General features: G+C 48.9%; 2 protein-coding genes across 5 annotated transcripts in view; both read left to right on the top strand.

Annotated features, from left to right (window-relative positions):
- Positions 1 to 27,336, top strand: part of LOC132904961 (spectrin alpha chain) — a 225,218-nt gene that overhangs the window by 110,879 nt on the left and 87,003 nt on the right. Inside the window, exon 2 of the mRNA XM_060955818.1 lies at positions 12,100 to 12,110. Coding sequence (XP_060811801.1) covers position 12,110 — 1 coding nt within the window. The 5' untranslated portion in view covers positions 12,100 to 12,109. The remainder of the gene's footprint in view (positions 1 to 12,099; positions 12,111 to 27,336) is intronic.
- Positions 1 to 27,336, top strand: part of LOC132904967 (ecdysone-induced protein 74EF-like) — a 143,882-nt gene that overhangs the window by 38,401 nt on the left and 78,145 nt on the right. For all 4 annotated transcript variants that reach the window (XM_060955831.1, XM_060955834.1, XM_060955832.1 and 1 more), the window contains exons 2-4: positions 523 to 815; positions 903 to 1,173; positions 1,255 to 1,356. In XM_060955831.1, coding sequence (XP_060811814.1) covers positions 672 to 815; positions 903 to 1,173; positions 1,255 to 1,356 — 517 coding nt within the window. In that variant the 5' untranslated portion in view covers positions 523 to 671. The remainder of the gene's footprint in view (positions 1 to 522; positions 816 to 902; positions 1,174 to 1,254; positions 1,357 to 27,336) is intronic.

The raw sequence follows: 27,336 nt of genomic DNA, 5'->3' as shown, positions 1-27,336 counted from the left end.
AGAGGATGTTAACCTCCTCGCAACGATGGAAACTTTCTTTCGCGGCTGAGGATTACGTAAAGACAGCGGCGTGTAGAAGCTGCATAGAAATGCAGCGGCGGCAGGAGAGTGAGGTTACGCGCACAGGAAGTGAAACAACCTACAAGCCAGAAAGAAAGTTTTCACTCGATGTTTTCACTTTCATGGAAATGCCAACGTTACCTGTCCCGTTACATGCTTCTACATGCATCAACTTCTAATTATTGGAATCGGTTTGCTTTGCATCGACGAACCGAATGATCGATCGGGACCGTTTCACGGTTCGCGAAATGATCGAACCTATCGAACTGTTTTCTCGCTATCGACGAACACGTCGAGCTAAAGATCGATGATCGCGGCGACCACTGTCGGAACGATCGTTGAATTAGCTCGCGCGAACATGCCCGTTCCGTGTAACGAGAGAAAGTAATTTTTGAACGTAACTAATGATTTCCGTTTCGCCGAGAGGTTCGTTCTACGACAAATGTAATTTACTTGTTGCAGGGGAATCGGAGTAGCGCGTAAATCGAAAGGAAGAAATCTGTGGAGCAGAAAAAGAAGGAGGCGAAAAGTGGGGACGTTTCAGAGGTGGTTTTGGATGTTAGAAAGCGCGGGGGTGGCTAAAGAGGCCCCGCCGCAGGGTACGGGTCCCGATGCCGGTCCCCGTATCGCAAACCCTCACGCTGACCTCCACCCTCGTGCCCAAGGAGGAGTCAAACATGCCCTTCATAGACGACGAGCTACTTTGGTGCCCTGACAATGACGGCAAAATGGTCGACTTAACGCAATGTCTCCAGGTTCGTCCGCCATGATGATTTTCGTCCGAACGAAAGGATCGATTTCACGCGAAATCAAGTGATAACTAGACTTTATCGATTCACCAGGAAAGCAGCACAGGGCAATCGGTAGAATTTTCCCCGATGGAATTGAGTGCTCTTGTGGGGACGCCGGCAGCTCCGAACATGCCGGCGGAAGAGGGCGAAGGAATGGCTGGTGTCACAGGCGAGGAACCCTTTGACACGCTAGACACATTCCTTCGAGAACTGCAAGCTGATTTGGCTGAAGCCAGTCAACCCACGTCCACCACAACTTCCGTAACCCCTTCCTGTCGACGGCAGAGGTACAACATCGCGGCTGCCAACCCTTTGTTAGCAGGTGAGTTTCGTAAATAGACGAGATTTCAAGCACGCGAACTATCATCGTCGTCAACCATCGTTTTTTCTTTTCTCGTAACAGAAAAATTAGCGGCTCCTTCGTCGCAAGCATCTCCAACTTCCATCCCGTACGCAACGAGGGCAGAGATCAAGACGGAGAATATTCAACCTGAAACGAGTAAAGGTGAGTTTCTTCCACGTACTCGTTTCGCGATTTTAACCATCGATCGACCGCAGCTCGTTTCGTTGCGCGATGTTTCGACCATCTTTCAATTTCGATCGTTGTTCCATCTGTTATATCGGCCGTCGTATGTTCAACTACCATCGTTTCCGATCTACGTTACCGACCGTAGTTATATCTCCGGGGTCCTACTTTATCGATACCTTCGTTCGGTTACCGGTGCTTCAAGCGGCTCGATTTACCATCGTAAATATCTTTCCTGTCGGTACGATAGAAATTGCTCGCGTGATTTATCCATGGGAGAGCGTGTATCTTACATCGATACGAACGAACAAACGACGTATACATCGAGAGTTGGACTGGTGCTCGAACTACACTTGGTATTTAAACAATGCCGATTCGCTACTCCGAAAGGGAAACCGGCCAAGGCCCCGCGAATCGCGACCAGACATCCGCGTTAGCGATAATTGCGCCTGCGTTCTTGCGTCGACGCGAAAAAAAAGCAGCCAACATTCGCGTACGACGTGCACGTACACAAAGCTGTGCGCTGGTGTTCGCAGTGGCCCAATTCTTACAATTTACAGCCATGTCGTAACAACACACTACGTGCGTACGCGATTTCGCGATTGCTTCGAGTCAGCCTCGAGACGTAGGAACGTGCAACGACCATCGAGGAAGAACGTATTTACACGACCTTAAGGCTTGCGCGGCGCAAATATTATGCCACTTGGAGCGTTAGGTGTCGTGTTCTATAACTCGGAACATACCTGCTGAAGCGACAACGGGACGCTCGCGCGTCCTCGGCTCTGCTTCCATGCATAACGCGTGTGTCGTACGTACGTGCATGCAACCGTCTTACAAACGTATCTTATGCACGACACTGCTAAAGTGGTAACGACCTTTTGTAGGCCGCGTGAGACGCTTAGCCTTTAACCCGAGCGTTTAAAACGATCAAAGGGGCGGGTGAGTCTTTCTGTCTGCCAGTGCTTAACGATAACAAAGAAAAATTGCAAGCATCCAAAGGAAAGGAGGAAAGTGGCTCTGGTTAAACGGTAATAGAAATTAATCGAATCAACGTTTCTAGTTCTCGAAAATTCAAGATCGAGAACAGTTTCGAACGTTTACTCGATTCGTGTTGCTCGTTTTTGTTTCCATCTTTCTGCCTCTTTCTTTCTCCTTGCAACGATACAGTGGAACGGAAATTTTCACTGCGCGTCTTACGTTTCAACGATCCGCGGTAGACTTCGCGACTCCGTTTCAACCGCAGGCCGCGACGGCCAATTACGTGCCGTTAGAACACGAATCGGAATGGGTGCTCGCCGTTGTTCTTTTCACATTTTTAGAAAGCGGTTGGAAAGTGAGAAACCGTGTACTTTCTAGCAAAACTATTATAAATACAGATTAGAACGTTGTTCCAGTAAAATATTGACGAAAATATGTCGCTCGTGTCGTCGACGTATTTACGTTCCAATTACCGTCGGTAAGAATATTGCGGCCGGTAGTTCGTTTCCGCTTTGCTTACCGACGCAGAAGAGCGAGCATCGATCCAGTTACGCCGGTCGATCGATTTTTCTAGCAAAAATACTCGAGCCTCCTTATCGGTTGCTACCCTCTCGCCTAATGCGAGAAACTCGATACGCAAACCGTGTGTCTAGATAGATCGAAACGAATTTCGAGTTCACGTCCGTGAATCTCTATCTCTCTACCGAGTGAACTTCTCGAGTCACGAGAGCACGAGAGAAAAGAACTTTTCGCGTATACTCTCGCGTGCACTTTTGCTCGCTCTGTCGGACTCGACTGTCTCGTCTCTTCGACACGCATCACTTTCGCCGTGTGCATCCTGCGTAACCGACGAAAAAGTGGATTTTCACGTAGAGTCGTTGGCGTCGTCACGCTCGCGATAGATACGTCGACCGGTGAACGCGTGAAAATCGACAATATCGGTGAATTCTCACCTTCCTTTCTCCAAACATTCGCATATCTTCTCGAGAGCTCGAGACTCATCGAACGGAAATTACATGAATATTCGCGGGACGAGTTGCGCGACAACTCGAATTTCCTAGGAACTCGTTGGAACGCGATTAAAAAAAGATCGATTTTCAAGTGACGCGAAGAAATTAGTTTGGATAACGCAGGCGTGACAGGGGAACGCGTTTCTTTACCCCCTGTTGCATCCAGCTGTACGACTCTGCTGCACTTGTCGCTACCCTCGTTCCCTTGACCCTCTCCAAACACATAAATTCTCCTCTTCCCCTGTCTCTCTGTCGCGCCGTCTCTCTTCCACCGTCCGTCTGTTTCCGTCTGTTTCCGTCTGTTTCCGTCTCTCGACACTCTGGTTAGGGCCCCACGGAAATAGATTCGAGACCCGGCGTCGACTCTCTCCCTCTTTCTCTCTCTCTCTCTCCCCCTTTCCCTTTCTCTCGTCCCCCTTTCTCTCCCCTCGTTCTATGGCTGTTCGTCGAAGAAAAACAGGTGCAGCGAATCGATATCCCACCGTTTTGCCATCGATGCATCTTCCTCCTTTACTCCCTTCGATCGGCCGCCACTCCCTTCCACTCGAATTTATTTCTTCGCATCTTGGTCGCGCTTTATCACGAATTTCGACGTCTATGTACGGCGATGGTTTGGGAAAATTGGCAGGGATAACGAAGATTGACGGCGAGTTCAGTACAGATTAATACAGTTCACATTTTCAAACGAATATTAACGGGCGTTTGAACTGATGATGTTTAAAATGCTTCACCGTGCTAGCCTTTACGTCGCGCACGGGTTAATCGCGCTAAATACATTTTTATTGCCGTAAATGGAATTCTACTACGAGGTGAAAAAGTCATTTCAAAATCACACAGCGATACGAAACGCAATTTTTCATCCAATTACTTTTTCATCGACCCGCGGACCAAGATTCTAGAATTTTCTCTACTAAACGTAGATTTCCTCGCGGTTATCTCGTTTGTATCGTCGCGGAAAACGCACTTCGATCTCGAGTTCGGTCAAGTAACGTATAAACGAGAAAAAAACATAAAAAGAAACGAGGCAAAAAAGATACGACGAATATGAATCGGTACGCGAGACGCGGAGGTTAGGCGGAATCACGTGTAACCAGCGTTGAACGCGGAGGGAGGGATCCTGGATCGTTGAGTAATCGGCTTCCTCGTATTGCCACACGGTGCCACAATGCGTACACCGTGTTCCGTCTTTCTTCTGCTTTCCCCCGTATCCTTCCGTCTCCTTTTCTCTCTAGTTCGTTCTCTGCAGTCCGATAGCGAGACACACGGAGCGTTTGAAAGTGAAGTCAAGATGGCCACTTTAAAGACACCAAAGCGTACCGCTGTTACGTGTGTTGTGCACGCGCTCACGCACCCATACACCCACCGCACCCGTGCATTTTCCCCCCTCTCGCGCATTTTCACGCTCCACGTTCGCCGTTGCGAGCGTTTTCGTGCGCGCGTTTGCTTCGCGGCCGGCGATAGCGCGGCCACGTAACCAGAGTGTTGACATTTTCTGCAATCGGGGTCAGGGCCCCCTGTCGAGGCACTCCGGCATTACCTATAACCCCTCCCGAGGCGATACTCGTTCCAACTAACGCCATATTCGATCGTCGCGCCAATAGAATTCGCGGAAATCGTCAGAAACGCAGAATATCACGCGAGATATTTTGTTCGTAGATACGAGACAATCGGTAGAAAATCTCGATCTCGGAGATATCGAAATTCGACTTCCGTGATTTTAGATTGGAATTAGGTCGAGGTTAGGTTTCTTCCCCTTCGCGTTTAAGCGTTTAAGCACGATATACGCGGTCGTACTGGTTGAAAAAACGAATCTAGATATCGGAAAATTATAATATACGAACGCGCGTAGTCGTTCCCTTTTAGAGAAGGAATTCCTTGAGCAATCGCGGAGTCGATTTTAGGGCACCGGTCGAGTCTGTAGAGTGACTCGATACACGGCGAACGAGTCTAGGCGGTGAGTCACCGTAGCCGCTTTTCCTCGCGAAAGGACTAAATTGGCGCGTAAATACGCAACGAGACAGAAGCGCGACGAGCCCCGTGACGAACAACCAGAGACCCTCTTTTTTTTCTACTTTCACGAGATCCTCTGTCTTTCTCTTCGGCTTCCTTCGAATCGGTTTCGCCCATGTAGATCACCGCGTTTTCTATCGTGGAAAGTAAGCGTCGCTGCTTCTCGTACGAAACGTCGACGACTACTTACGCTACGTACGCGGTACGTCGAAAGGGAAAAACGAACAAAGCGTTTTCGAAAGCAGACGCGGAAGCCGGGCAGAAACCCGCGGACCATTCCCTTCCGATTTCTCCGCCGTGTATAAAGCTTGAGATAATATTTACCCGAGGTTTCGTTTCGACGTGGTGAACCCGACCCGACCGCAGCTTCCTCGACGCTTCGCTAATTTCTTCGATCGACTCGACGCGGCTGGAAATTCGAACTTGAAAAACCCGCGAGTCTGCTCGACGGAATTCCCAGAACCACCTGTTGGAAATCTACCACTGCCTGTACAAACATGTTTTCCCTCGTTGTAGAGAAACGCAAACCTTCTGCCTTCGTTCCTCTATCGAGCAATTTTTGCGTTGCCTGTAATTCGAAAAGGCGAGAGCCACGGAGCAAGCTGCGGAAGAAACATATTTGTAGATCGCTTTCATAGCCAGCGAACACCGTCTACGGGCGCGTGTATTCGCTGGCGGAAGAACGCTTTTCGTATCGGTGCGTATCGGTAATATCGCGTTATTCGTCACTTTCTTTCGCACGATGTATATTTTTTCTTCCGTCTTGTTTTGCGGCCAAGTTTCAGGACAAAAAGTACAACATAAACAAGAATACACAAAAGCTCCGCTCCCCAGCGGCTTAAATCCAAAAACGCAAAAAACTGTACAAATTACGACCTTTGCCTAACACACCTCATGCAAATTCATAGTTTAAGTGAATTACATTCAATGTATAAAAAACTATCTTGGCATAAATAAACACACGAAAAAAAAGAAAAAAAAAGATATATATTTTTTTATCAGTGGGACAAAACGATGAATCTTGTTCTTTTAGCGTAAATTAGAAAAACGCTCACACGGCGTTTTATCGTTTCGTAGAAACATAGAGTTGGTTCACCCGCTCTCTAACGAGAAGACCCGTAACGAGGCTTGTAGTATCGTATCATTTGTCAATTTATCGCGATTCTTGCGTTGCAGTTTAGCACTCGCATCGTATCTACGATCTATCAAACTAGACAAAATCAACGTAATTACCGTAACGTACGCGTCAAGTCGTAGTTGGTCTGGTGCTGTAGAGTCGGAGGAACGTCGCACCAAGGGTTCTCGAAAGCGAAACGAGAGCGAACGCGTATGTACATAAACAGACGGTGATCCTCGGCGTGTTCCCATGCACGGCGTCAAAATCTTGGGGATCGTTAAAACGAGGACTGGTGACAGGTGTACGTGCCGTCTTCGTGATCGACTCAGAAGGGTTGACAAAAAATTCGAAAGCACAACACACGGAAACGAGAAGGCGGTTTTACGAGGGTAGTTACGGCGTACTAACGGGCAACACGTGCATCGTTGGCCCCCGTGTAGCTTCCCTAGTTTCTCGAAGCCGATGCACGCGGTCTGTTTACAGTAGAGACTTCCTCGACAGTCCCTTTGAGGGAGTCTCTTTTTTCCGGCGAACAATCTCCCGCGGCTTTTTCGACGTTCTCGAAACCGACGTAGCTGGAACTCGCGCCTTCGCTGTCGTGTCATCGTTCACCGATGCTTTGTTGTTGTTACGCTGAAACGTGACCCATTGGATCGGTGGAAACGCGTCTTAACGTCACGTGTTTTTCCGGGACTGCCGATGAACGAGAGATACTCGCGAGACGAACAGTTTTCTCCGATAGGAACGCGATAACGCGGCCGAAGCTTTGGCACATTCGATTTGACAAATTTTCCAACGATAGAAAAGTTTTTTCAAGCGATCGTGGCGAGTAGTTTGCCGCGAGATATGTTCGAGGATAAGGAAAAAAAGGAGGCAACGCGATAACAAGACGGAGAGACATCCTCAATTATTTTCGGCTGCAGGAGGAACCGGTTGGCATTGTTGTTTCTCGACCGTTTCCTCTTGTCGTGCAAAGTTAATCCTCGTTGCGAAAGCCGGCGATGGGCCGTCGGGAAAATTGCATGGAAACACACCGGCGAGGAAACGCATGGCAGAAGTCACGAAGCCGCGTGCACGCCGCTCGTGGGAATTAAGTTACCGACCCGCGTGTCCTTCGCGCTTAATTATACCGGCGGGACCCGTAGCCGGATAACACGGTATTTTATCGTTAAATAAAAAAGGGAAGGAAGCGTTCTACGGACACAATGAACGGACCTTGAAGGTTTCCGCAGTCGGAATGCACTTTTTTTTCCGCAGTTCGACGAGAACGACGCGTCGACGATCTCGTGTTCGGCGATGGCATTCGAATCTCAATTTTCCAGCGATTCGAAAACTTTCAACGCTACGCGGATTTCGCTCGAAAGTCTCGGCAGGTCTCGCACGAATCTCTGCCGCTCGATCTTTAAAACTTTGATATCGAAAGCTTTCGGAAAGTATCGGAAGTTTTGCAAGTTTTAAGAGATGCGCTTAAAATCGCGCATCCTTTGGTTTTAACGTTCAGACTGTTTAAGATTCTCGCGGTTGTTTCTGATCGTACGAAACGGAGTTAACGCGACACGACTCGGTGCTCGAAGAGAAAGAAAACGTCGTTAGCTACCAAGTGGTGGAAAAGAGGAATTCGTCTCGGTATCGAGACGATTCTCTCGCTATTTTCTCCTACGAACCAAGACTTGGGAAAGTGCGTATCTCGGTTAGTCGATGCTCGTTCGACTGCCACGTTCCTCGTAATGAAAGAAACCTCGTCGATGGCCGATAGAACGGCGATTCTGCGAATCGAAACGCTCGCTATTCAAAATCGGTCTCGTTGCACGCACGTTACACGATCGTCACCGCGAACCATCGTAACAGAATAGACGGGAAAGTAGGCCGATCGAATTCAGCAGCGGCGGAAAAGTATAAACAAAAATGGAGGGAGGCGAACCGTGTCGTTGGAGAGACGAGAGACTAACGCCGCGGAGAGACTCGTGTAATCTTTTATCCTTGGACCTATCCCATACGCCGGCAGGTAAACAGTTTCGCAAGAGAATCACGGCTCGCGAGATCGGGAATTTCCTTATACTACACGAGTCGACCATGTACGTGTGTATACGTGTACGTTGTAAAACGCGTACACGCAACACGCGTTCTCTACCGATGCACGAAATTGGGTTACGGTTAGCCGGTAAAACGATCGATCGATCGATCGATCGGCTACCTCCGTCTCGAGACACGGGTTTGTTTCGTCGATCGGTGTCCAACCGTAGCAGGTGCCTTTGCAAATAACTCGGCTTCCGGTGTCGTAATTGCCCTTCCCTCGACAGCGCGATGGTTACCGGGCCGCGCCCGAGTTAGACGTCCGTATTAATTTCAATCGGTGGCTGTTTACCAGCCGAATAGCTTCCACCGATTTTATCGAAACTTGGGAAGCCCCAGGAACAGACTCTGTCGCTTCTCGCAAACGCGTTCGCTAACAACGATGGAAATTTTCGTGCCTCGTCTCATCCGTTTGCCTGTCTACCCACCGACGTCTAATTCGCGCGATAATTATCGTAGATGGATGCAAAGCAACCAGGAAAAAACGATCTTAATTCGAATCAGATAAGAAGGATATACGAAACGATCGAAAATTATTTCTGCGCCATCGTAATTATCGTAGTATTTACGCGGCGATTAGAAACATAGTAATTGCAATTAAGCGTATCTATCTAAGTACCGGTCGCGCCGATACCTTCCTACGACCAGGAAAATTTGACGATGCGTAAACAAAATGCGAAACTGGACGAAAGAAGGCTTCGTCGGGGAGAACGAAGTTACGCGAACGAACGCGTTAGGAGTGCACGCTGTAAATAACGTTTTACTTCCATTCGAACGGATGCTTTTATTTCTACATCTTTTTGTCTACCTTTTTTCTATCCCTTTTGCTATTTTGAAACGTAGCAAAGGTTCGATAACAATTCGAGCGGAGTAAAAGCCGGGTGAGAATTTAACGCCCGGAAAATCCTGTTGCCGCTCGTTCCTCGAGTTTTTCTCCATCGTTTTTCCAGTAACCGCGATACGTATGGAAATTATCGCTCAAGGATTTCCCGGTTTTAAAAGGTGCACGTGTTTTTTCGTCCGAGACACGCACACATCTCCGGCTATCGCGTCATAGACAATAATTGGGAAACGGTTTTCATCGCGCACGCGGAAGATTCGACGCCGCGTCTCCGACGTAAATGTCAACGCGATTCCATCTCTGCCGAGAACCGACGCGCGTCGTCGTTTGATTCTTCGTTGCGCGTACGTGTATCCGATTTGCGATTTCTTCGACGAACGAAGAGCCGATCGGAGGACAGGCGCGCCGTTCTCGAACCGAGGAAAAGAAAAAGAAGCGGATAGACGCTGTCGAGGATACGGAATAACGAGAATTTGATAATCACGCATCGTGTTTTACGTAAATTACGAACGTAACTATTACTCGGACGTTGTTATTCGCGGAACACGAGTATTCTAGGATAATAAGTTTCTCGTAATTGTGGTACGCGTATGAAACGTCGCTCTAGCTGCGCGCATCTCTCGAAAAAATTGTATCGGCAGCTTGGAGAGGGAAGACGAAGGTTAACTTAGGCGTAAAATCGATACAAATTCCACGCACATTTGCAGAATCGTATAATTATCCGCACGTTCGCAGTAACCTGTACGCTTGGCCATGAACATTGGGACACCCGTTAGATAACTTTTAAGGAACAACTGGAAGCGTAAAACGCGACGAAATGAGATGGTGGAAGCAGTCGTCGGTAGCCTTAAAAGAGAAGAGAGAAAGAAAAGAGAAGACTCGGAGAGTCTTGGAGTACAAAAGTATCGATACGTCGGTTACGAGGGCATCATTCCCATCGCGGAGTATCACGGCGCGGCGGACAGGTAGGACGCGAGGAAGGGAGGGAGGGATACGTGTATGGCAACGCAACAGTTTAGAGTGAAGTGTTACGTCAGTGAAAGTGTTATGCCAATGTGGGCCGAGGCTAACCTGTGAGCCCTGTCTCCGCGTGTAAATACGCGCACACATACACATCGGCGTGTACACGGTGTGTACACGCAGAGGAGAAGCGCGAGAGGCGACCAACGCCGTACCGTACCTCGTGATACGCGTACGCGTGCCTCTTGCACGACCAAATTCCGTGTCGTTTTACGTTATTAGTCCCGATATCGCCTACCTTCTTTTCTCCTTCTTCCTCCGTTGCTGCCAGCCTCCGCGTCTCCATCGTCGCTCGGAGTACGAGCGATCGAGAACGGATGGAAAAGGCAGGACGTCTCCACCCGGAGAAGAGGCGGAGGAACGCGTGCAAGTGGAAACGGACCGCGCGGAGTCGCGGAAACCGACGCTCCGTTGCTTTATCTCTCGCGATTTGTCGGCGTGTCACGGAGATAGGCGCGGGAGCGCGAACGTATCGGCGTATTGTTAGGCTGATGACATCTCCGTTGAAGAATGCGCCGTTAAGGATACGATACGCGAACCGTGTAATCGGTTTCTCCGTGTACGTGGGACGTGCGTCGATCGTTGCTCGTAATCGAGCACGGTTCACGGCCGATCCTATCGTCGCGATCATATTCTTCATCCTGTTGGATTTTTCGGTTCCTCGTGACGTTGTACGGTGCCGAGACGTTACCTCGTTCTTAACGAGCTGTATAGCCGCGGCATGACGCAAAACGTGGAGGAAAACGATCGGAGATGGAGAAAAGTGAGAGGCGATTAAGAGTATCGTACAAAGAGATACGCGAGTTAAAAGTTCTCTTTACCGCGTTACGCGTGCGTCATCCTGTAGCGTAACGTACACGCAAGAGGCGAGCAATTAATTGGCACGATCGAGCTGCGCCCAAAATCGATCCAACGGCTTTCCAACCAAACGTTTCGACGACCTTGCTTTACCTTGTTTAGCTCTTCCTTTGCAACGCTTCGAAACGATCGACGATAGCGTCGACTTTAGGCGCCGCCCTCGCCTACACGTTCGCCTCAGGAATTCCGGAAGGCGGTCCTTCCTGCGCCACGATTTTGGTCGTCGTAAATTCACGCTCGTCGCGGATCCGCGTCTTTCGATCACCGAGCTTTCCACGAGCAGACGCCAAACGAGTCAGCCTCGATTCTCTCAAACAGACTCGATCAAACGCGTTCCGGAACGCCGTCTAATTGGGTCAAGAGGAAAAACCGTGCCAATTGTTTATTGGTGCCGCGATAGCCGACCGTTCGGCGGCCATTAATTTGCGAAAGCGCGGAGAGGAAAAGGTTACGCTCCTTCCTCTTTCTCTTTCCCTCTCTCTAATCTCTTTATGGGCTCTCTGGATGATAACGTCGAGCTTGCGTAATGTCCCGTCTATAAATCAACGTCGGTCGGCTTGGTAATTCTGCGCAGATAAAAGAATCCGTCGTTGGAAGCGAACGTGGACGAGGCATTAGAATTACAATAAAACTGTCAGCGAATATCCCACGCGATCGAACTCACGGTTCGAATCTTTCTCCGTTATCTTTTCACCCTCTGATCGTGGCAGAGGTTGTTCCTTGATCCTCGGATTCGTTCGCCTTCGGATCGTTTCTTTCGACCGAAGAAACTTGCGAAGATCGTAGATCTCTCGAAAGAAATCGACCGTTCGTAGTAAGAGATTAAATTCGAAATTAGACGAATCTGGAAAAATGCAGCGACGACGCGTCGCCTTTCGCCATAGGATTATTTTTGCCCGGCAAGTTCAGCTTCTATGCGCGTCGAACTATTTTCCTTGTACGATCGACTAACAGCCGCTGCGAAAACGAGAGCTTCTCGTCTGGATATTTTCGCGCGGATAAATTATCGATGATTCGCGACGAAATAATTAAACACGCTCCGCAAATACGTTTCACGACTGATAGTCGTAAATAAATCACGTTCGCCTGTTTTCTTCGCTCCTTTCGTTGGCCGTGCTATTGGAGCGCAAATCGATCTTTGAACCAGAATAGTGCCGTTTGGAATCTTCGTAGAATCCGACTGCTTTTAGTTTCCAGCTTTCCAACCTCTGTACTCCGATCTATTCGATCGCGGTCCCTTTACGATTCTACGAAGGCGTAGACTTACGTACGGTGTAACGACAACCACTTAATCCCGAAACTATCTAAATCCACCGGATCCGCGATACTCCGTCGCGATCTTCAACGGCCCCGCGCGATAAGTTGGCCGACGAAGACGCGCCAGGATGGCGGAAGGCACAACCTTCGATTAAATACGACCAGGTGCCGATGCGTATCGCGGAGAAGAGGAAAAGCTTAGGTCGGAAATGAGAACGAGGGAAACCACGATGATCGTAGAAACGGTAAGGAGGAGACAGCAGAACCGCGTGGAACGGAAGTCTGGTTCGTGTCACGATCGCGCGTTAACGCGTACAATACTCGCGTGGCAGCCCCTCGACTCGTCGGGGATCGTCGACGATCGTCGAGGAAGAACCCTTGGCCTGGTCGTGGGACTTGGTCGCGCCCTTGAAGGGCCGCCCACCGACTAACGAGGGATCCGCGTGCGTGTTCGCGCGTCTAGATCTAGATTCCAACCTCGTTGAGATTCCTGCCGCTCGAACACGTTGGTAATCGCCTCGATAATAGAAATTGCGCTTTTCCCCCTTGTGCTCGCTATCGTCGGAATCGAGCCAGCAATTTTACATTCCTTCTTTTACGATTTTCGCTGTTCTTTTCATCGAATCGGTCCGCATCCGGATGGTTTTTCCGCCGGAATTACCTCGTTGCATATTCAACAGGCTGGCGGAATCCATTGGCGGATGGGTTTTTAAGCTGCGAGGAACGTGCCCGGGCAAAGGGTTGCACGTTTAGAGGGGATTTACGAGGCGCGGCTATGGAGCGTCGTTACTCCGCGGAACCATGCAAATATCAGATGGAACGGGATTATCGGCAGTGGATTTATCGTCGGTGAAATCGTTGATGCAAACGTTGCTTCCGGAAACACAGCGGGGCGCGATACACCCGCGGTCCTCTCCGCTCTTTCACGAAACTCGAGGTTCGTCCGCCTTCCTTTGATCCCGCGTCGACGACAGCCGTTTCTCTCGACGGAGCTCGGCTTCGCGCGATAGTTTTGAAAGCTGTGTGGAAAAATAGTTCTTCCGGCTTTGAAAAGCCGGTCCACGGTATAAGAGCGTTGCACAAAGCAAACACGTCGACCAGAGAGAGAACCGCGTTGAAAAGTGGGTTGGACTGGTTCGCTGTATTTGGGTTAATCAATTTTTTATTTCGGTCGTGATAAGAAGTCTTTGTTGGTTAAGCACTCGGTTCTACGCAGAACAAAAAAAAAAAAAAAAGGGAAAGAAGGGAAAAAAAAGGAGGCACCGATCGATCGGAAAAAAGTAAGTACATCGGGCAACGTTCTCGTGCTAATTCTCCGTGATAATTTATTCCCACGGAATCGGCCCACGTTTCTTTTCCACGGCGCTGGCTATCGGTCCAACGATAACGTTACACGAATCCAAAGCCGCTGGTAAACCGGAAATCGCCCGTTACTCCGGCGTTCCATCGTTCTCGTCGCGTTTTCTTCTCCGTCTGGAACCCTCCGACAGCCATCTGCGCGTTTACGGCAACTTTGAAAAAACTTATCGAAAGGGTCGTCCCCGAAGAAAAAAAGGAAACGCTAGCGCGTCGTGGAACGAGAATAATTAACGAAAGCCCTTCGCGCGTCGTTCGCCCAAACGTTGGAGCGCCGTTCCCTTGAGAAACGCTGCCTGTCATTTTTCGATATACGCGTGTCGAAGTAACGGAAAGAGGTTGAAAACGGTCCATTTCCTTCGCCATTAGTCCGTCTGGTTGAAAATCGATCAGGGAGGGACGCGATGGTAATTTTTCAAAGCCAACTATTTTTTACTTTTACCGGACCGACATTTATCGATGGTACGATACGCGCGATTATTCTTCGTAAGGAAATTTATATTGCACGATACGACGCTTATCGGACGCGTGGTTAATTCCAGTGACAGCTATTTCGGTAAGGTCTGGCTGTATATAAAGTAAACCGGAGATTTCTTCCGCGGTCGATCCGACGCGGCGACGATAGTACAACGTAGGAATTATTTCCGAACACCACGTGGACGCGGTCGTCGATGCAAATTGGGTCGTCAGACGGCGCTTGGAATAATTTCACGAAAAGCTGGATAAACTTCGTCAACCCGTTTATTTCTGGATCTTCGATAATTTTTCGGTTTCACCGAGTGCCGGACAAATTTCGCGATCCGAATAAATGATTGAGACGTTCGATCCACCGACCGATCTCTAAATAACCAGAATCGATAACGTTACGTCTGAGAATGTTTGCGGTCGCTGGCATTTTCGTACTCTTCGCCCGTACCTCTTAAAACCTACAATCCCTTCTTCAAAAATGTACGCTGATTTAAAAAATCCGTGGTTCGTCGTCGTAAAGGGACAATCGCCGAGTCTCTGAAATCGACGATGGTCGTCGACGTGGCGGTCGATCGAGCGGCAAGAGCCACGGAGAAGGAGAGAATCGTTTCGAGGACGTGGCGAAAACGGCCACACGCGGTTCTCCGTGTTTGGCGAGTCCCCGGTGGACCCGACGTCGAGCGGCTCGTGAAAGCTGCGACGATTTTCCGCGGTATACAAACGGATACGGAAATTTCCTCGCTGTCGATTCTTAGCGACATAGTAATTTCGATGAAATTAGTTGCGATCAGAAACGCGAGATATGAATTCGCAAACGACGTTTCCAACATTTACCTTAACTATGATCGTTTACAGGTACATGGTACGCTCGAACAGACACAGACACTCTGTTCTTCCGTACAGCGTTGACGCTTTGAAACTTAGAACCTAAGTTCTAAAGTTCTAACTCGTCTATCGAAGGTATTGGTTGTCCGAAAGGTTTCTTTCTTTCACAGACACGTCTTTTGCAACGACGCATCATTATGTGAAAGCTAATCTGTCGAACGTTGTGATCTTTATTTCGATAGAACAAAATGGATCGTACGCAATTCGATAAAGTAACACAAAACGGGAAATGTTGTGCGCCCATTATTTCTTTATAAAGCGAAAGAAACTTTAATACACGCGTATGTTTCAAGGACACGGCTGAGTTGTACGTTTCGTGGACGTGACGTGGATACGCGCGTGGACGAAAGGGAAATCGAACGCGAGGGAGAAACGAGACACTTCCGGCTCGCGGGTACATCGAAGTTGGGGGTAAAAACCGAGTGGCGATACGATCCGACGTGTAGGAAGAACTTTGTAAATTAGGTCGGCGCGGAGCGCGCGTCATTGATTACGCGGTTTGCCGCGCTTCGTATTTCTCCGTCTCTCGCCCAACACATCGTCTCTATCCCGAACTCGTCCTTTTCGTGCTCCACCGATTCGCGGTATCTTCGATTCGCTCGCCTAGACCCAGATGCAGGGCCGTGACCATTCGCCAACCAACACGCCAATACTCGTGCCACTCTACGTACGTTGAGTCGGTCGAACCGGTCGATTCGGTGTTCTCGCGCCACCTGAGAAATTTGCAAAAACTCTAAAAGATGGAAATAGGAATAAAAAATACGTAGAAGTAAAAAGTAAGTGGAAAATAGAGGGAGGAATGCAGGGTATCGTACGTTCGGAGCGCTGTCGCTCCTTTTCTTCTTTTCCTCCACAATGCGCGTCCCTTAAGGATCCGTGTACATTACCGCTCGTTATTGTTCCAACGATTTGGATAGAAAGATAGACGTTGCTTTAAGCTGGTTACTTTAGTTCGAGAATATCGAGATCATCAAGAGCAATCGTTACCAGGATGAACGAGTCGGATGAATCGGTCAACGCCTTCGGTCGCGATATCGCTTTTAGGTGGATAGACGCAACTATAATTGCGGTCTACGATAAGATCGAAGCTACGACGTACGCGAAATGGTTTTATCTGAGAACCGTCGTCTATCTTTTGCAGAGAAACCGAACTAAGGAACAATTGCGAGCCAAAGAGTGACATCGCTGTTACTCGCAAGTAAAAGCTAAACCCACGACGTTTAACGAGCTATCGGAGGAACAGCAAGCCGAAATTCGAACGTCGTGGAACGCGTTAAATATTTCGAGGAGCCGATGGACGAATGGGCGCGATGGATGAGTCATCGGTCGAATCGGTACAGCCCTGACTAGACACAGGCAAAGAGTGAAACGGTAGTAAGCAGCTGGAGAGAGGCTAGGAGAGCCGGTACCTCTCTGTTCCTCTCGCTCTCTCTGTTGCTCGTGGCTGGTCTCGCTCGCTCTATGAGTCTATTAGCATCGGGCGCGCACGTCTACCGGGGCCTTGACACAGTGCGTGTCAGGCATTGCATGCCGATAGCGGAAAACGCAATCTATTTATCGAAGTTTATCGGCGATTTCGCGTACGAGTGCCGGCGTTAGACGAGCGCTCGTTCGCTCGCTCCATCGCCAGCCACGCAACGCCGCAACCATGGCTATTAATATCGTTTCGATTTACGATAGACCGCCGCTCGTTTACGATACGTCGGACGTTGATTCTTCCACTCTCGATTATTCGCATTCTGCACCCCGCTGCTTCTCTTCTTTCCGGTCGCGATTTTCTTCCCAATGAAAATTACTTTTCAGACGAGTCGAAGGAAGCGTGGAAGATACCGAGAGACGCGACTATCGAGATCTCGCTGTGTGTGATTTCTGGTTCGAGTTCCGTGCCAAAGGTTTCCCTCGAACATCGACGAAAGTCGCTTTTGTTCGCTGAAATTACGGCAAGATCGATGGAAAGATTCGAGAGTCGACAAAGTTAAACGGCAACGCGCGTAATACGTACACGGCGTATCGTGCGATCCAGTGGTTGGAAGTTGCGTTTCACGAATCCGCAGAGACGCGCGTAGTCCGACGATAACCAGCGATTACTTGCGATTTCATTTTTCTTCTCGTATTTTTCAAGCGTCGCAAAGTAACCGAAAGCGGTTATTTATCGGATCGCGTACGTTGTTACCGTAGATTGTTTGGGTAATTGGCGTTCTAATATGTCGGTCGCGTATATGGAGAAACAGTGTTCGTTACCGTCGTTCCCGTTTCCAGCGCGTCGCGGTTTGGCCAACTGTCGCCGCGAGATCGTTGCTCCGCTAAGAAATCTGATAACGCAACTCGCGCGAGTGGCGTAACGTTTCGATACTCGGATTTTCAGCCTCGTGTCAGCGCTAGTCGCTCTCGTTTCTTACTTTCGGAGAACCTTCGTCTCTTCCAGCGTTCGCCCTTAAGCAAAGTAAATTTACCGCGACAGCGTACACCTGCCTTTGAAAATAGACGTACGTAGCGAAATTATTTATACGGAAAGACGCGCGTCGTATTTAGGAAAAGTAAGAGGATCGGCTGGTTTCTTTCGGATCATATCGTAACGACGTAATTACCGAGATGCGTTAGCGACGCGAGGATCCATCCTTTTCCAGAGATCTGATAACGAAAGATTTAAGCGTTATGTAATAATTAGCGGAGTATCGTCGCGCAGGCGCTACGACCAGACGAGCCAGACGTGATATTTTCTGCATGCAAAATTTTATCGGGATCGCAGACGGCGATGACCTCTCCCGAGACACATTTATCGAGAAATTTCGATACCGCTCCATTCTTTTTTTTCTTTTTTTTTTATCGGATGTCGCTGCAAATTATCGTCGAACGGACGTGTTTATATTTACAGCTATTACCGAACGAATTATATAATTCGTATTCTACGAGGAAACGTACACGCTATCTGGTTCTCCCTCTGCTTTCGTACATCTCGCGACCGCGTCTCGTAACGTCGTTTTCACGCGTTTTCTCCTTCGCGGCTGACACTCGGCAACTTTTTCCTCCGGCACAGACACGCACGGGTTCGCTCGTACAGCCACACATTTTCTAATCTAAATATTCTTGGTCGCGCGTATGCCTGCGAGACCACCGACAGAGCAATCCATCTTCCAGTTTCGTTTCTACGTAAATAAGCGACGGAAAGAAACTTTCGAGAAACAGCGAAGAAAAATTTGTCGAAAAAAAATAACGCGTAGCTCCGTTAACGGGCCACAAGTCGAATCAAAGTTCGTCAAGATTTCCGAACAATCGTGCGACGAGCGTCTTAACCGTCTTCCTACCTATCTGTTTACAAACAACTACGTCAACCTACTCGTTTCTAATGAAAAAAACGTTGGTCATCGGAAAATCCAGGAAGACTGTGACTCCGTGCTTGACCCAGATTGCCCGTCCGTCGAGGAAAGAGGGAGACCGCAGAGAAGGGCAGAGGGGTTGCCGGTTCGATAGGGGTATTAAGAATCGAGGTGACCGGGTCGGTTTTGCCGTCGAATTCCAGAAGTTGGTGGTGTTTTCCGTTGGCTGTCCACGGGCGCCGCGACTCGTGATTTTTCGACAAACGTCGGACGAGCAGGCAGCAGCGTGCTGCTGTGTCGACCCAGTTGGCGTTAATCAGCTTTCCAATAATCAGTCCGGCGGGGGAAAGAAGTCGGTGGCACGTGAACTGGAGCAGCTTCTGGCGGCGTTGCTTAAAAGATTAACCCTTCGCGGCTGGATATCGGTTTCCCTGCACCGTCAACACGCTCGGTTTCTCTCCGTTCGTTTCGTTCGAGATCGTTAGCCAGGCGAGAAAAGTCGACGTTCAACGCTGGATCGGCCCGTCGGTGCATTTGCTAATGCGCACCGGGGAGACGCGACGCGTTAAGCCGCGTGCTCACCGACGAACGTATTCGCAAATAGCGCGATCGGCGATCGTTCTTCGGCCATTTATTAAGCGTTTTACGCGCTCGTCTTTAGAAACCGTTGGAAACGGAGACGAGCGTTCGTTTCGCGACTCTGTACGATCTCTTCGCGAATGCAACTCGCCAACCTAGTTCTCCGAATCTGCGAAAATCTTTCACGTTTCTACGCCGTATTTGCAAGAAGATGGACGTAGACGTGCCTGGGAGAGATAGACAGAGGTAGAGGTTTGGCGAGGACGGTGGCAAAAGGCACGCAAACGGCGTAGATCGGAAGGTGTGGAATCGCGAGAGTCGGCGGAACGGAGAATCGCGGAGCGCCTGGCGTTTCCTTTTGCCGCGGGAAACGAAATTGGACGGAAGAGTGGCAACCGCTGGACGCGGATAACGGCGCAAAAGTATCTTTCGTAAAAGTGCTGCAAAGACATTCGCGAACTGTTGCTTGGTTCTACGCGTTTCAGCTTGCGAAACGAGCTACCGTTGCGAACTTTGGTGTCGACCGCTTCTGCTAGCACCTCGTGTCCTTTACTTCTCGTACGCGCGCCACCTTCCTCTCGAGTTCCCGTCGCCGTTTACGTTCTCAATTTGCCCCGATTACTTATGAAAACCGATGGTCTGAAAAACACGTACCTCGAAGAAGTTGCAAGACGAGCGGTTGCCAGCGCGAACGAAGCAGAAGGGGGAAACGGCGACGAGAAGGGTCGTTCGTTACGCTTAAAGAGAGCCGATGTAATAACGATCGAAACTCACTCAGACATGCTAATTCGATTTGAAGACTTAAACAACCGACTCACCCCTTGCTCTGTCCGCCCACGTCGAGCTCATACAGTTTTCACCATCGACTGGAAGTTGACGAAATTACGCAACGCGCTTACTTTTTTTCGAGTAGCGATAGTCGGACGGGGCACGATTGGTTAAAAGCATTGAAACGAACGAACGAGACGAACAAAAAGAACGGAGAAAAAATAAACGACGCGGACGATGAAAAGTTTCCAGTCGTAGACGAGCGTCGACGATGACGAATTATTCGTGGCTAATAACGAAAGTTGAGCGACCCTCCTCGAGAATCTCGTCAATAATGCAACGATTCGATCGTCTCCGCCAGCGATTCTAGAAACCCGTCGACGCTGCACGCGATCGTAACAGCAAAATTTAACCTCCGATCGATCTGCTTCTTCGACGCGGTCTTCCACCACCTGACTCTCCTTCATCTTCATTGCCTAGCTACTGGCTGGCCCGGCGACACCGATCACGAGCAATGCGGTTAACACGGTCACGGATACGATTTTCGTTTTTCACGCTTCTGCGCGTTAAGGGGTAATTTGTACGCGTTAACGAAATTTCGTATTTTCCTTACGTACGTAAGGATTTTCCTAAACCGTTCGAATCTGAAATTTCGCAACGTTTCTCGTCTCGGTAAATTTCAGCGCGAATTATCTCGAAACATCGTTCGCTCTGGTACACCGAAAGCATATTTTTATTATTATTATTTAATAACACAAATAAATTTACGCTCCTTGGAAAGGAACGAGCGATCGAATAAACGGAAGATTCGACGGACGAAGCGAATAACCGACCGATAAAACGAGAGTAGAGATGAATTTATTCGTGCGCCGGGTCCTCGCTGCACATCGTCGGCGGAGCATCCACGCGCTAACGAGCCACGCTAATTCAGCTTGGTTCGAAGCGTGAAGTGGAACAGCTGTAACCTTAACCTTATTCTCAGAATTTAATCTGTATGCAAATGAACGCGCTCCGCTCGAGATCGATGCCGGCCGTCTATTAAACGCTTGTTCGCACCACGAGTAGCGCGCGTAGAATCGCGCGAATAGCGCGCGGTAAAAAATCAGCCGAGCAAAAAGACGCGTCTCGCGAATCGTGGAACGTCGAGGAAAGTAGGGAAAAGCGAGACGACATAATTAAATACGGGTCATCCCTTTGCAAAGCAGACGCGGACTCCCTCGAATGCGTGCACTATATTAACCCTTCCTGCGTCGTATTTTTCTTTTTCTTTTTTTATCGATTATCGATAATCGAAACGTATATTTTCCGCTGTTATCGCAGAGAATACGTAACACACCAAAATTCATAATCGACGTTAGTCGCGGCTTCTACGTTCTACGTAATTAATATAATATAATACGCGATAATAATTTAGTTAGCTAACAACTCCTTAGATACGTATACTTTTTCTATAATCGCGTACGTTTCCCATTTTCTTTCTGCTTTTCGTCAACGTTTTTCTTGTTACAGCTTTCGTCGGTTAGTTTGTACTTTTCTACCATTGTACTATTTGTTTACCTACTCAATTTGTCTATTTGTCTATTCCGCGATTTGTTCCTTCGCTTGGATAAACTTTCGATCGCAGTTTCGATTTCGGTGTTGCTGTCGAACGACCAACACGTCGGATCTGTGTGGCGAGTGCGAATTGGCCATCCTCGATGTCGTCGTTGGGGACCGGATGCGCGGAAGGTTTCGCCGCGGCTTTAAATACACCCGTTGCCTTGGTTCACCTCCGGAACAGGGAGCGACCGAGAACGGAAAAGGGAAAAGAAGCATCGAACCTGTTCGCAGCCTCGTCTTTTTTATTCCTTCTTACTTAATGGTAGAAAAAGGGTCGTTCGATGATGCGTAAGAAAATCGACCCATTCGCTGTAATCTCTTTCTTTTTTGCCGCGCCATGCACAGCTACGAGAGAAGCGATAGGAAGAAACGTAGATTCGATCGATCACGAATTTTCGATTACGCGTCTACTAATTGGAAATTTGACGCCTTCCGCGTTACAAAATTTTAACTCGAATCACTTGGTTGATGGCGTGTCGCATCGTTCGCACGATAATTTTGCCGGTAACGATATCGGCAAATTGACCCGTCGCAAATCTAAGCGATAGACCTGTGGCTCGCGATCGCGCAGTTTCTGCAATTTATTTACAACGCTCGATTTCTTTTATCAACAAGATCGTCGTTGCGTTACGAGACACTTTGTTGGTATTGGTAACTCGTAGAATTTTGCTAGTAACTGGTATTAACCCCTTGACCTACACGCTATCTGCAGATCGCGCGAGCCATGGAAAGCAAGAAGTTCGGTCGCGCCCCGTGCCATTCGTCTGTTCAGCCGTATGTATACTTCAAAATGTGTACTTCTTACGACATGTATATTTAGGGTTTACAAAAGGAATTGCGAAATAATAAACAACGTTTGAGGACAAAGTGGATAACGAATCACTAGCAATCTGTAATATAGCAATTTTCGTTTATGGCACAAATCCCTTACCACGAATCTCGCTCGTGGTTATAGGCCAAGGGGTTAATAAAATTGTACAGGAAGGTCCTCTTACCTTTCTCCTGGTGTTCTTTGCAGTTCCATATAGTAGGTATTCGCGATAGAAGCTTCGCAATTGCGTGGAAAATTACCCGATAGGACCGAGAACGTGAAACGCCGTTGTAGCCGGTCGAGTTTGTTGAATTAAACGAGTACGGTTATAATCGAAGCACTCGTATTTTGGCTGTGAGTTAAGCGGTAGGTCGTTAGCGAGGCAGGAGATCGATGGATGGCACGCAGACGTAAGAGGGCAGCGAGGGTTGCGTTGTGAGGTAGGGCAGGACGGATAGTAGGGGTGGTTTGGTCGTCGGCAGAGAGAAGGTAATGGCGTAGAAAAAATTCGTGACCTACTTTTCCGGGACGAAAGAAACGTGGCTAGATGCGTGTACACTTTCGCTTCCATAATGCGATCAAGATGCGTCGATAATGGCCACTTTCACGATATTTCATTCCCGTGCCTTGCCGCCATATCTCGCAAAGATACGGACATTTCCCTTTAAGTCGTGATTCAGGCCGAAACGTTCAAAGTCGAATCGCACGTAAGGTGGAAACGACATCGAACGAGAGATAATATCCGTTTCTGTAGTTAAATCCATAGTCGTAGTTCGAGGATATTTATGCAAATTTATACTATTTTTATGTACAAGATTAAACGACAAATCCGAGTGTCCGTAACACGCTCGTTGGAACGTATGCTTCAGTTTATTTCTTTTGCTTATACTTGTATCTGTAACTTACATATATATGCGCGTTAATCGTAACCTTCCCCTACTTTGCTATCTTACACGCCAGAGTGTTTAGTATCGTTTCTCCTTTAAATAAATAATGAAATTTAAGCAAAGGTTTATTTCGTTTAGCGAACGCTTCAACGAATACTCTACCTTGCATATTTCCTATATCTTCTTATACCTATTATACGCATTCCGCGTATTTTCACCTCGTTTTCTCTGTGAAAATTCACTGTACGTAGCCGTAGCCAAGCGGATGGTCCGCTTTAAATTCAACTTGAAAATTGCATTCGAAGAGCAACTCGTAGCTTGATATTCCGTGCTTACTGTCTTTTGTTAAGTTACACGGCTCGTTCCCATCTCGATACGTCGAAACGGAACGACAAATTCGCGATGGAGATTCCGAGGCAAAACACGTATCCGATAGGGAGAAAGGAAGACCTTGACGTCGTGACGCCTTTCGTACTTTATCACGGCTGGATTTCGGGGGTTATACACCCCGTGAGCTGGGTTGGTCCTCGAAGGTCGTCTGGAGCGACCTTATCGATTCATCCCCGACGCTCCGTATACCTTACGTGCCACTGTGTCTCCGTATACGTCGCAAATCGACGAGTCGCAAATTCGTCAATTTTCTGAAAATCTAAGGAAACCGCCCTTTGTTCGTTCGCCTCTGGTCTACCCTCGTAAACGACGCGAACATAGGTAGCGATAATACCTTCGGTTGTAAATCGATCGTGCAAATCATTTTCTACCGTCAAATATATACACATGTGATACGTCTACGTCGAATTTTAACGCTTCGCACTCTGTTATTCTACATCGAAGAAATAGATACGATAGACAAATTTCGTCGATCGCGCGTCATTCGATACGACGACGTGATTTTTCTAAGGTAAAAAGCACTGACTCGTCGCGATGACGATGGTCACCGTGTGCAGGTGTCTGGCGTACGACGTATTCGTCCGGCGTTACGAAGACGTCGAAATCACGAGCCACGTTCTTGCTCTCCCATGCACCAATTCCCTTCTCGAACCCTCGATCGTCAAATATTTCAACCCCTGTTCCTCGTCCTGTTGACTTCTAGCGGTGCGTCATAATCGATTACGCAAACCTAAATAGATTTTCGAGGGAATATTCGGGGATAAATTGGAGGGAGATCGGTCCCGGAGGGTCGCGTCAGGTTGCTGCTTAGAAATCCGAGTTCTCGCACTCTCCTCCTACGTTTTTCTCCTGTCTCTGCTTCGTCGCTGCTATCACGACGAACATGTCGATTCGTCGATCGTTCGCAGAATCGCGGCTCTTCTCTTCGATCGGCCGACAGGCAAATGGACTCGACCACGTCGAGCACCGTGTTTAATCAGAATCGAACGAATCGTGGCTTTACAGGGACGTGCGAAACCGCTTGAAGCGAGCGACGAACCAAAGGTTAAGACTAGAAAGGAACTCGACGTACGCGCTTCGAGCGGAATCGGTGACGGAGGCACGCGACCTTGGTCGATCGGAAAACACCGCTGTTATCGTGTTTTTGGGGTAGATTACGCGAACCGCTGTAAGCCTGCAGAAATCGAGATTATCCGAGCCGGGAACGAAAACCAATCATCCGTCGAGATTATCTTCGGTTCGCGAGCGCTGGAAATCGTCTGTTAATATCTGAGATTCGATAGAAAAGATACAATCCCCCCAAGATATCGAGGATGTAAATCAAATGGAAAACTAAAGCGTTAAAATATATGCAGATTCTTTTGCCATAAACCAGCTCGTTGACGGACACGTAGAGAAAGAATTTCTAGACGAATTCCAATCTTCGAATCTGTGCGGAACGACAGCGGGGAGAGACTGAGAGGAAGAGGGGTACGTAGGGAACAATGGATCACTGGAGGGCACTTTCCCCGTTGGTTCTCCACCTCTCGAGGAGAACAGGCGGACGACTACCGATTAGCCCCGTTTCGATTCCAAGGGTGATATCGATGGATTTGGCCGGGACAAGGACGTCGTAGATCGATGTCGGCCCAGCGACCGCCTCTTCGAATCTCCGTAAAAACCAAAGACGCTATTGTCTCGAATTTCTCGAAATACATTCGTTCTAGAGGCTTTCATCAACTTTCAATTCGCCCGTGCTCCTTCTCCAAACTAAAATATCTCGTCTACGTCCTTCTCCGTTCTTTCTCATCTTTCTTTTTTCATGGTTAACCCTACTACGAGCAACCCGGCGCCCGTTTCTCTTTCGTTTGTCTTAAGAATCTTTCTATTCTCCGAGGAAAATCTCAAAGATCCTCGTTTCTTGGATAATTCTACGTCCAACGTCCACGTACCCGTATAACGAAGCAAAGAAATCAGAAAAAAGCAAAGCTGGTGAATTTAAGTCTCGAGAGTTTAGTGTCGTTTGAAGTAATCGGAACGTTTCGATCGTCTGTCCAACGGTTAAAGGACGAAACGTCGTTACGATCGTTCGGCACGAAGCGACGCTTCCAAACACGGTGGAATCGCGGGGAGAGACGGTCGAAGGAGATGACCTTCGGAAAGGTTGAAAAGAAGCTCGAAGCGGTCCAGACGACGTAACGTTATTTTCATGGGTTTACTTTCGCGTTGCGACGCGGCACGGAAGCCGCCGGGGGCGGTCGTGGAAGGGTGCGAGAGGAAAAACCGTCTAGACTCGTTCAACGCTCGCCCCCGACAGTTCGCTCGTTTCCTGCGGAACGGGGGAGAATTTTATCGGGAAAACCGGTTCCACGCGCACGTTCCTTCTCCAGCGCGCGCCTCTTTGCGCCTTAATGGGAGGAAAAATTCCGCGTAATCACCGTCGCGAATAGTAACGACCCCTTCTACGATCCCGATCGATTTTCTTCGCGGGATTTCCGTTTTCCATCGCCGACGCGTCACGGTCCCATCGTAATCGTCTTCCTACTTTGCCGCTCCTCTTCCATCCACCTGTCTCTGGTTTATCCTTTTACAGCTGTTGGCCCGAAACAAAAAAGAACGTACGTCGAACCTTGCGTCTGTTTCATCCTCGAGGAAGACGTTGATAACGTGCGTCATCGAGCCGTCGATGTACACAATATATTTCGCCGTTTATCACGACTCTAATCGGTTAAATTATAGGATCCGTCTGCGAACACAGATCGCTGAGAAATCGTTCGCGATCGAATTTGGAGAATTACAAACGCATCGTCTCGACCGAAATATCCTACCGTAGCCTCTGCACGTTTCCTTGTGCGCGAGGAAAAAAACGCGAGAGTATCCTTCCGCGGATAAGCCGCGTCGTCCGCCGCCAGTTTCATAGTCTGCAACGAAATTGTGCCGGGCATTCGATAAGAAAAGGACGCGACGATGGTGTGCTGGTCGGTCCTTTCGTCTACGGCAGAACGACTGGAGGGACGGTAGGAGGAAATGATTGCAAGGAAACCGTCTAGACTCTCGGAGGGATGGTCGCGTGGCTGGGGTGGTTGAGCCGTAGGGCGGCCGAACTCGTCGCTCGATGGAGAAAGTTGCGTGAATGGGCCACGGGGTGGGGAAAGTGGCGGCGTCGGCGGCGGCGGCGGTGGCGGCGGTTACGTCGTCGGTGGTGGTAGTGACACGGCGATGGCGGAGGCGGGAGACCGGGCGAACACGGAGAGAACGCGTCAGACGTACGAGCGAAGAAGAGAGAAAGATCGCGACCGAGAGGGTGGCAGGGGAACGGTGAAAGTCTTGACGTTCGATAAACCGCCCCCCCGAGCCGCGCCAAGGTCACGGCCACGGCCTCCACCGCAGCCAGCAACCCCCGCGTCACTGTCTCCTTTCGTCGCTCTCGTTTCTTCTTGCTCCCGCTTCGCCTACTCCTTTTACCCCTGCGCGACTTTCTCAGACGATTATTAGGACGATACGGAATCGTCGACGTCTAGCGTCGCGAGGCTGGTCGGTTGGACTCGCGTCCTCTGCGCGCGGGGTCAAAGGTCACCGAGAAAACTGCAGACATCGGGCAGACACCTCGGTTCCTTCCTCTCGGGATATCGTTCTTGGATCTACGTTTCTTACTTCTCTTTCCTTCCAAATACACGATTACGATGTGGATTCGTTCGTGTAATTTGATTCTTTCGTTTTTCTTTTTTTTTTTTTTTTTTTTTAATTAACACGTTT

Source organism: Bombus pascuorum, chromosome 3, assembly GCF_905332965.1.
Source record: "Bombus pascuorum chromosome 3, iyBomPasc1.1, whole genome shotgun sequence".
Taxonomy (NCBI): Eukaryota; Metazoa; Arthropoda; class Insecta; order Hymenoptera; family Apidae; genus Bombus; species Bombus pascuorum.
The sequence above is the reverse complement of the archived record's forward strand: the minus strand, read 5'-3'. Positions and strand labels throughout refer to the sequence as shown.